The sequence below is a fragment of the Sus scrofa genome, chromosome 9, assembly GCF_000003025.6.
Source record: "Sus scrofa isolate TJ Tabasco breed Duroc chromosome 9, Sscrofa11.1, whole genome shotgun sequence".
Classification (NCBI taxonomy): Eukaryota; Metazoa; Chordata; class Mammalia; order Artiodactyla; family Suidae; genus Sus; species Sus scrofa.
The window spans coordinates 127,340,170-127,351,534 of NC_010451.4; the positions used below are offsets into that span (position 1 = coordinate 127,340,170).

At 42.6% G+C, this 11,365-nt stretch overlaps 1 protein-coding gene and 1 pseudogene across 3 annotated transcripts in view; one reads left to right on the forward strand and one right to left on the reverse strand.

Annotated features, from left to right (window-relative positions):
- Window positions 1-2,527, forward strand: part of HMCN1 (hemicentin 1) — a 492,489-nt gene extending 489,962 nt beyond the window's left edge. Inside the window, exon 107 of one of the 3 annotated variants that reach the window (XM_021102638.1) lies at window positions 1,111-2,527. In XM_021102638.1, coding sequence (XP_020958297.1) covers window positions 1,111-1,477 — 367 coding nt within the window. In that variant the 3' untranslated portion in view covers window positions 1,478-2,527. The remainder of the gene's footprint in view (window positions 1-1,110) is intronic. The other 2 variants (XM_021102639.1, XM_021102640.1) reach the window with 2 other exon arrangements.
- LOC110255569 lies at window positions 4,405-7,280 on the reverse strand (annotated as a pseudogene).

Consider the following 11,365-nt stretch of genomic DNA (forward strand, 5'->3'; position numbering starts at 1 on the left):
GACTCCATGAGAGAGTGGAGAGTAAAGATGAGTCAGTGGTCTGTCTATTCACATGTCCTCTTTCTCACATTGCCTGCTGTCTGCAACACTGTCTTTTCTGGGTTCCAAATAAACCACTCTTCTATTTTCTCCCTCCCCTTACAGCAATGTTACCCTCTTTCTTTGGTTACCAAGTTACTGAGGTGCTTGAAAAATGAGATAATGGCCATCATGAATAGAACCTGCCAATAAGGAGGTGGTTCTGAAGCCAAACACTGGTTGGATCTCACACTTTGTTTTCCTCCCAGCAGTGACTCCCACGTTACCGTAACATGGTCAAGTGTGGGCTGCCCAGGATCCATCAAAAACCTATTTGTAATCTGTCTGAGGGGAATAGGAAGGGAAGGGAAGGGAAGGGAAAAAATTAAAAAACAGACTATGAGACGTTTAAAAATACGATGACTGAAGAATCCCTATCAGAACATGGTCCTTTGTGTATTTTTAAGATTTTACTCTTTATTACCAGCAATTTTTGGCAGACAATCTAAAAGTCATGATGACTCAGAAACAGCCACTGTGGGCTCTGGAAAAAGAAAATACTGTATTTTCAAACCTAAAATCATGTGGAAGACAAATACAAAAGGAAGGTTTTTTCCAGGAGTCCTAATGGACCTTTTATTATTTTTAGAAAAACAGACCAAATAATATATTCTGTTTCTGCTTTCAAGCAGTCTTAGGATAGATGTAAAAATTCTAAAATAACTTTTTGCTCTCTTTAAGAAGTTCTTGTTTCCAATATATGTGCAGATGCTTCTCTTTTCAAAACTGACTTTTCATTTTTAAAGACACTCTCGTGGTCCTCCTTACTTGGGTGGTTCAAAAGTTTCTGACTTTCATGGAGCTGAGAGAGAGGAAGAGAGATGACTCTAGACCAGCATCTTCTCATCACCATCTGGCCTCTGGTTTGAGTTAGAGACACAGAAAATGGGGTGAGCCTCAGTGTTTTGCAGTCAGGCTGTCTCCTGCCTTCAATGACCAAAGTTTTACATCGATCATGGGGACCTGCATCGTGCCTTCTCCTGCTTCCAAGCCAGATAACTCTTATGCACTTCATGTGTTTTTTGACCTTAGGCTCTGCCTCAAGAACTGTCCACCCAATGATTTGGAATGTGCCTTGAGCCCATATGCCTTGGAATACAAACTTGTCTCCCTCCCATTTGGAATAGCCGCCAATCAAGATTTGATCCGGCTGGTTGCATACACGCAGGATGGAGTGATGCATCCCAGGACAACGTTCCTCATGCTAGATGAGGAACACACTGTTCCTTTTGCCTTAAGGGATGAAAACCTGAAAGGCGTGGTGTACACCACACGACCCCTCCGAGAACCAGAGACCTACCGCATGAGGGTTCGAGCCTTATCCTACAGTGCCAATGGGACCATTGAGTATCAGACCACATTCATCGTTTATATAGCTGTGTCTGCCTATCCATACTAAGAAGTCTTCCAAAGCCTAATCCAAGTATTTAAACAGCATTTATCATGGGAATCAAGTCCCCTTCCAGATTACTGTCTCCTGAATAGTTGCAATCTTGGCAACTTGAGATTGGTGCTATGCTGTTTTGTGTGCCTTCCTTGGTTCTGCTGAGGTATTTTCATGATCCCACCATGGTCATATCTTTTGGTAAGGTCTAGAAAATCCCCTTAGTATTTTATTACATTGAAGCAGTTACATTGCAAGAATTATTCTGAACATTTACCAGGACACATCAGTGATGTTTTATAGTAGCATAATAGCCCAGATAATTTTCCATTAAAAAAAAATTCCAAGCCAAGTGGATTGAGCATTTAACCATTTTTAGAGTAATAAAACTGATTGCTATATGTTTTATCAAAGCTTAATAAGTAACTTTTAAAAAGCATCCTCATAAGTATTGATACTTTTATTCTAATAGTTCATATATACCTATTTTCACTTTAAGGAAAAAAAAAATACACCTCATTTTAGAAATACAGTACAGCTTCTAGATTTTTTTGATACCAAATGGTGCTCACATTGACTGAACATCCCAAATAAGGATGATTTTCAGTGACTTTGTGAAATCTGCTGAACAAGTTGTGATAATAGAAAAAAATATTACTTTGTCCTCAGATGACTGTTATAGCATGGATCTTTGCTCAAACATTTTTGATATGACCTTCCATTCAGTTAGCTCCATAACTTTTACAGTCCAGCACTTTGGAGATTTTCTTGTCAATTAGAATCAATTTTTCAAAATAGCCATGAGACAGTTTCTTTTTCTTGAAAATCTTGTATGTTCAAATCAGCATAAATGTTAAACGTCATTACACTGTATATGGTGGTAACAGACTCTGGAAGCAATTGCCAAGATGTATTCTATTTTTATGAAGTGTATATAGATATTACCTTAGTGTGTATTTTCTATATAATATCTTGATGGACTCTTTTATAAAATTATTTTATAAAACAAAATATCGTTACAGTAAAACCTGCCTAAATAAAACGTTTTCACATCCTTTTTCTTAACTTTTCTGAAGACCTAAAATTTGTTTCCTTACAGCGCTGATAGGTACTCAAGTTTATAGTCACACACATATCTATGTATGTATGGCATACATATGATTGAATAATAACAGCTCTGGAAACAGGTAGTATTACGCACATTTTATGTGGCAGGATCCTGAGATTCTTATAACATATGTAACTTCCTTTGAACAACACAGCTAATTAGTGGCAAAAATGTCCTCTTGTGACTCCAAATGCTATCTCCACTTCATGACGGTTTTCTCATCTAGCTCAATAGTTCGCTATCGCATCTCAAGTGAATTCACCTATTAGCTGTGATAGATAAAGCTGGTGAAGGCCTAATCATGGCCTGTGATTGAAGGATTTTTACCTAGACCACATTAATTCAAAGAAACCCAGAAAAATCATCTAGTCTGCAAGCAGGCACTTAGGCAAGTGATTATCTAGTTTAGTGTTTACCAAAGAATATTCTATAGAAAAATAGTCCAGCTACGGTACTTTGAGTCAACTCGGTTCCACTATCAAGCAAGTTTGGGAAACACTCTGTGTCTTCCTCTTAAACATTTACTATGAATACTGATAGTTAATCTTAGAAATTCAGTAGTAAACACGTTTTATTTGTTCAGGTAAACATTTTCCAAAATATTTAATCACAAACATTTTCCCCCAATATATTGTAATATCTCACTGAACATTTGGAGAATGCTGTCTTAATATAGTCAAGACGTCTGCTTGAGTCCTTAGTCCTTAGAAAGGACACTTTACAGCCTACTTTGGTAAATAATTGCAACACGTGACCTTGACCATTGAACTTTTTATTTAGGTCTAGGGCTGCTCCCATGGCATATGGAGGTCTCCAGGCTAGGGTCTAATCAGAGCTGTAGCTGCCAGCCAACGCCACAGCCACATGGGATCCAAGCCGCATCTACAACCTAACCCCCGGCTCACGGCAACGCCAGATCCTCAACCCAATGAGCTAGGCCAGGAATCAAACCCACAACCTCATGGCTCCCAGTCCAATTCATTAACCACTGAGCCACGACAGAACTCCTGAACTTCTCTTTTAAATTAAACCACACTAATCTTGGTCAATTCCTTTGTCCAATATTCTTCAAGCACAGAGAATAACAGGGCAGTGACCAGCCCATGAGCTACTGAGCAGTCATTACTGGGAATAAAGTTCTGGTTACTGTAACATTTGATCTGAAAAATTCTATATGGAGCCAGAAAATCCATCCAGAATCTTGACTTGAACCAAGTACTTTTGACCAAATTTCCTTGAAATTTCTCACTATCACCCTTTTACTGAGTACAAGCTCCTACTTCTCACTGCACAAGGGGCCAGTCCATCAAGAGATGAGTGGTTGGAGCAAGGAATAACAATTTTTTTCAGAAAGCCAGCAGACCAAGAAGATGGTGGACTCCTGTTTCAAAGAACCAGGAGTTAAAATCCAGGCTTCTTTTATACTAAAAGGGGAGGAAGTAAAGCCAAATATTTCCTGGTTCTGGTCAGCCTTCGGAGGGGATATATTTTCTTCCATGCCTGCAGTCAATTACAAGTGGGCCTGGTCATTATTCACACACACACACACACACACACACACACACACACACACACACACACCTGTGGCATATGGAAGTTCCCAGGCCAGGGACCGATTCCAAGCAATGATAGATCTTTAACCCACTGCACCATGCTGGAGGTCAAACCCATGCTGCTGCTGAGACAATGGCGGAACTGTTGCACCGCAGTGGGAACTCACTGATCATCTGTTTTCTCTGAGCTAAACAAAGGTATTTTAGCTTCATTTTCATTACCTAGAAAATCAGGGTTTCTAGACATGGGCCATTATGTTTAAACTTACAGACAACTCCTTTTAGTAACGCATGATAGGATACAATGGTTCTTCCCTATTACAATTCCCCAGGGTCAGTGTTCCTTCCACGATCTTGTGGGGAAAGGGACGAAAACCACCCTGGCTACTTCCTGCTAAATGAGCAAGGAAGATAATAAGTATTCCTTAGAGTCTTATAGTTGGTAGTAAAGTCCTCTTTCCTTTTTTGATCTATAACTATTTGAATCTGATGAAACCCCTTAGCACTTTGGTATCTAACTTGTAACTGAACTTGGGGTTTTAGTTCTAGTTTCCAATGCATCTACTAGATAATAAATGTACTATTTGGACAAAATTAAACAAATAGGTTGACCTTTCCACTGCCATTAACTTCAACTGGAGACAAGTTCATGAACAGAGATTAGTACAGTGCTCTAAAAGATCTAGCAGTTGCCAACTGTGTTAAAACATTGGGCGTATGTAGATGTGCTCATTTGTACAGACATCTGTAATGGCCTATCCTACAATATTTCAAAGGGGCTTAATTTAAGCCTGCTCTTGGAGCCACTGATCTATAACAGGCCAACTGCCAAGGGTTTATCCCAAGTTAAATCAATATTCTTCTTTTTTCACTTATTCCTATTAACTGTGGTCTCCAAACCTCTGTTGCCTTAATCCAAATTAGAGGATAATTTTCTTAAGGAGGGCTTTAACCAATTAAAAGGTGCTGATTTTAAGAACTGATAACTTAAAACTGCCACACACAAAACAAGTGGTCCACAAAACATTCTCCTTCTCAAGGTTTTACAATGTATTATCACCAGTCCTTTACCATTAAACTTATACGGCCAATTGAGACAGTTCCTAGACCATTCTTCCACCACTGATTAAGACTAGGGTGGCAAGTACTGGGAGTAGTATTCATTTAACCTTCTGAGCTTTCTGGGCATTTGGTGACTTCGCCAGCTCCAGCTGCCTTCTTGTCCATTGCTTTGATGACACCCACAGCAACCATCTGTCTGTCATGTCACGAACACCAAAACTACCCAGAAGGGAGTTCCCATCGTGGCACAGTGGTTAACGAATCCAACTAGGAACCATGAGATTGCAGGTTTGATCCCTGGCCTTGCTCAGTGGGTTAAAGATCCGGCGTTGCTGTGAGCTGTGGTGTAGCTTGCAGACACAACTTGGATCCCGTGTTGCTGTGGCTCTGGCGTAGGCTGGCAGCTACAGCTCCAATTAGACCCCTAGCCTGGGAACCTCCATATGCTGCGGGAGCGGCCCAAGAAATGGCAAAAAGACCAAAAAAAAAAAAAAAACTGCCCAGAAGCTCTCAACACACATGGGCTTGCCGGGAACCATACCAATGATGGCTATATCACAAAATTTCAAGAATTTGAAGCCATCTTTCAGCTTTTCCCCATAATGACAATCAATTTTCTCTTTCAGCTCAGCAAACGTACAAGCAATGTTAGCTGTGTAACAATCCAGCACATGTGCACATCCAGCATCGATTTGGTCTGAATAGTTCAAGACAATCTCTTGAGCTGTGAAGCCAGCTGCCTCCATCAGTGGGTCATTTTTGCTGTCACCAGCCATGCTGCCATGATGAACATCTTTGACAGGCACATTCTTGACATTGTCCCCAGGAATGGCTTTACTCCAGTTTCCACAGGGAGATTTCAATGGTGATGCCACTCTCACAGTCAGCCTTGTTTGTCCAAGAACAGGCGTACTCTTAAAACTTCTTCTGCCCAGGTGGGATATGCTTCCACCCATCTTGAAAAGTATCCACAGCATGATCAGGTATCTGAAATTCCCTGCAACTCAGGTATTTGAGCCCAGTCCTCAGTAGGACAGGTTCCTCCATGTTGGAGCCCCATCTGGGGGATCCCATGGCAGTCTTTGGGTTATTTTTAGCACAAATCATGCAATTCTGAGTGACTCACCACATGGGGTTTTTTTTTGCAGGTTAGGCCCCATTGTATATTTCTTAACCCATTATAAGGTGGCATTGAGACAGGCTAGAAAGGGGAAAGACACAAATGCTAGCTGAAGAAGGGATGCAGCTGTTTGGATGCAATAAAGATCAGTTAAAACCAAGTGAAACCAAGGCAGCTTGGAGAAGAATCTGGTCATTGACCTTTAGCTCATTATACCTTCATTGTAATACCAAAAATCACTCCCCCTTATGCCATGGCATACAAAAAACTCACAAAGTGGGCAGTGGCCCAATTCCTGAGAAACCCCCACCCTACCCCGAATTAGCAAGCATATTCTTCCTCATTAGCCTATTAAATTACTTAGCCCATACTAAACCTACAACCTTATGCCCTGGAGCTGCTCTTGGTTTCTGAGAAGGTCCACATTCTGCCTGTGGAAGATGTATTTCTCCAAATAAACTTGCTTTCCCTTTAGCCTGGCTAACTCTTGAATTCTTTCCTGTGCAAAGCCAAGAATCTTCACTTGATGTTCCATCCTAAAGACTCCTGCAGGTCCTAGGATGTGACATTTCCCTCTCCTGTAACATCTTTTGTGGTGACCATAAAAGGACCTCAGAGGGCATAATCTCAATCCACAGATTATGTTATGGCTCCCTTCCTCCATGGAAGGTGGTTAGGATAGAGGGTCCAGAGCCATTAAGATCAAGTAGCTGTCCATGAATTCTGGCGGAGACCAGCACTCTGGCAGTGAAGGAGCCCACTCAGCCCAAGGCTTTTCTCTGCTGGCTCCCTCTCCCACTCCCTCTCCTTGATTTGTAGCCTGGCCCTCCCTGAGTACTTCTCAGGGATTGTGACTTCACTGCATCCCTGACCAGAGGTTGTGGGTGAGCACCTCCCACTCAGGGTCATGGACTTGTGTTTCCTAGCTTAGTTTGGATTCACAAGATCCATCACTCTGGGTTTTCCCCTCTTCCATCTCTCAGCAACCCACAACTTAGACTTCTTAGACTGTTTACTGGTCCTTGAGTTCCCCTGCCAGCTTTGCCAACAGGTCAGGTGTTGCCTGTTTCATGGCTATACAGAGGTACCCTGCTTCATCCTCTCCTCTGGTCAAGACCTGCCATCACCCTGAGTCTCCAGCTGATCACACTTTCTTGGTTGTTTGATGAGACATTGTTATACTAAACAACATTACTGAAGGCAACCTTTTCCTCATATGCTATCAACACATTGCCTTGAGGTGCTCCAGCCCTACCCTTTGGCTCGACTTTTCTTCTTCTTTCAAAGGGCGATAAAGATGACTGCTTAGCCAGTTCAGGCCCTAGGTCTCCTCCCTCCCTCTCTGTAGGGTTTCGGCCTTGGCCCTCCAGTCGCTTTTTCTCCCTCTGGCTCTTATTCCTCTCACTAACCCGGGGGCCTCCTCAGGCTTGCTGAACAGGCAGACATCAGGCACTCAGATGGATCTCATGGATGCCTTTGCCAAGCAAACCCCTTGTTAAGGCGAGCCAGCCACCAGCCCAGTTTTCCCTGCTTAATTCAATACCTCTTCTTCTGAATTCCCTACCCTGGAGTCAAAAGCCACCATGGATCAGGGCACTTTTATGATCTCTAACTGCCATTTGAACTTGATTCTGCAACAACCTCGAGGGAGTCTATCCACTCAAGTCCCTAGCTGTGCACTCCCTTCTCATGTTTTTTGGGATATCAGGGACACGGGGAGAGCACCAGGACAGAAACTACCATTTGGCCAGGATCCTTCAGACCCCTGTCTCCTTACAACATCCTAAGCAAAAATGGGGGCAACTGTAAGCACCCTGAAAGACTCCCCATTAGGATGTATATTAGCTAATTGGGATAAATTTAAACAAGATGGCTTAAGAGAGAAGAGATTAATTTTCTTTTGCAACCCTGCATGGCCCCAATACAAACTAGGGGACCAAGAGATCTGGCCAAAAAATGAGTCACTGAATTACAGTACCATCTTGCAATGGTACCTAGTTCGTAAAAAGGACGGTAAATGTGGGGAAGTCACTTAGGTCCAAATGTTCATGATCCTATTCCAAGACCCAGTTCTAAAACCTTCCTGGATATGCCTGGCTCACACTCCTTCAAAGGGCCTTCTTCCCCCATGGGAGCCCAATGTTTAAGGTGACCCTTTATGAGTCCACCTCCTTGAAGTCCACAACCAATTCTGAGAGGGGACAATCTCCCAGACCTCTCTCAAGCGCCCTACCTGGGTTGCTGGAAGTCCTACCATCTTATCCTCCAGCCCTGCCCTATATCCTCTGTTACCAGAGGTGAGTCCTGCTAATCCTACAAAAGCAGAACTACCTCCCAGCCTTAAGGGAAGTACCAACTGGTAATGGAGGGACAATCAGAGTCCTTGTCCCTCTTCTGATGGCTAACCTAGCCACCTCCAAAGAGCAATGTGGGCATTTTTCTGGGGGCCTCAGTCAGACTGTAAAGGAATTCACCAAGTCGACAATGTCCTATGAACGTAGGAGGAAACCTGCAGGTCCTCCTTTCTAGGCCCTGCACCTCTGAAGAAAAAAATCCAGATCCTTGATGCAGCCCGGCACATGCTAATGAACTAGCAGCCCAAAATCAAGGACATGTAATCTACGTTAGAGGGTGGGGGATGTAATTCCCAACCAAGACCTCCACTGGGACTACCAACAAGAGGGAGAGGAGGCTTTAACACAAGAACCACATACCTTGCCTCATGGGGGGATGGAAGAGTATGTTGTTAGACTTATTAATTATGACAAAGTCAGAGAAGCAATGAGGGGAAAAGATGAGAATCCAGCCCTCTTCCAGGGCTACCTGGTGAAACGTACACCCACATTAATCCCAACACCCCAAAGGGCAAATTCTAATAAATACCCATTTTATCAATCTACCCCAGATATTGGGAGAAAATTAGGGAATGAGGCCCCAGACCTTCAGGAATCAGCTCATGAACTTGTCTTTTGAAATGTTTAACAATAAAGATAGGGTTGGGGAAGTAAAAAGGAGTCAAGGATGAAAGGCACAATTATTGGCAGCAGCCCTAATCCCTGTACCACCTCAGGGTTACCCCCCGCCTTAAGAAAGCCTATGGGGGAAGCAGGACCTAGAAAATCTGGATCAGCGCCACTGCCCCACTGATAAGGGACCTGTTTTAAATGCAGCCAGGAGGGCCACTGGAAGGAAAAATGTCCCATGTATGGAAAAAGTCCAGCAAGATCCTGTCCAATATGCAAATGAAAGGGCACTAGAAGCAAGACTGCCCCTAGTCTTGCCCAAAGGGGACTAGGGGCTCCCAAATTAATGACAGCTAAGAGGACTGAAGCCTGACAGGGCTGGGACCCTCCTTGGCTCCCAAAAGACACCTGGTCATTTCCCCAGAGGAGCCTCGGGTAACCCTTGAGATGGCAGGTAGGAAGGTTATTTTCTCATTATATATGGGGCCCGCCTACTCTGTGCTGATTCCCCTGGACCCTTGTCCTCCCAATCTTGTAGAGTAACAGGGAACAATGGACAGCCCAAAGGCAAATGATTCACACGCGCCCCTCTGCTGCTTACTAGGAAGTTCTACCTTTGCATGCCAGTTTCTGCTCATACCTGAGGGCCCCTTCCCTCATCAAGGGGTTTGCTCACTACGTCCCAGACAGCAGTTCAATTTGGAGGCCCCCTCAGAATACTCAGCAGGAGAAACAACTGCTCTTAGCCATGGGAGCCTGCCTCAGTTACAAGTCAGAGTAGGTCTCCCTTTCCTCTTATACTGTTTCTCAAATAAATCTCTCTGTCTGGGACACTGAGGTTCCTGGCAGAGCTACTAATGTGCGCCCAATTCAGATTTCATTAAAACCCGATGCTTAAAAGACTTAATTAAACATAAGACACCATAAAACTCCTAGAAGAGATCATAGGTAAAACGTTTCTGACATAAATTATAACCAGTGTTTTCTTAGGTCAGTATCCCAAGGCAATAGAAATAAAAGCAAAAACAAATGGGACCTAATTGAATTTACTGGCTTTTGCACAGCTAGTAAAAGCAAACCATAAACAAGATGAAAAGACAGTCTATGGAATGGGAGAAAATATTTGTGAATGATGTAACTGACAATGGCTTAATTTCCAAAATATACAAACAGCTCATACAACTCAACAACAACAAAAATCCAAACAGCCCAACTGAAAAATGGGCAGAGGCTTAGATAGATATTTCTCCAAAGAAGAGATACAAATGGCCAACAGGCCTGTGGAAAAATGCTAAAAATCACTATTTGAGAAACACAAATAAGAACTACAATGAGGTGTCACTCACACCTTTCAGAATGGCTATCATCAAAAGTTTACAAATAATAAATGTTGGAGAGGGTGTGGAGAAAAGGGAACCCTCCTACACTGTTGGTAGGAATGTGAATTGGTACAACCACTATGGAAAACGGTATGGAGGTTCCTCAAAAAACTAAGAATAGAACTACCGTATGATCCAGCAATCCCACTCTTGGGCATCTATCCAGAGAATACCATAAATTGAAAAGACACATGCACCCCAATGTTTATGGCAGCACCATTTATAATAGCCAGGGCATGGAAGCCACCTAAATGTTCATCAACAGAGGAATGGATAAAGGAGATGTGGTACAAATACACAATGGAATATTACTCAGCCATAAATGAAATAATGCCATTTGCAGCAACATGGATGGCCCTAGAAATTACTGCACTAAGTGAAGTTAGTCAGACAAACATCATATGATATCACTTATATGTGGGATCTAAAATATGACTCAAATGAACCTATTTATAAAGCAGAAACAGACTCAGACATGGAGAACACACTTGGGGTTGCCAAGAGGGTGGGAAGGGATGTACTGGGAATTTGGGTTTAGCAGATGCAAACTATTACATTTAGAATGGATAAACAAGGTCCTACTGGATAGCGCAGAAGTATATTCAATATCCTGAGATAAACCTTAACGGAAAAGAATACAGAAAAGAACGTATATATATGTATAACTGAATCACTTTGCTGTACAGCAGAAATTAACACAACACTGTAAGTCAACTGT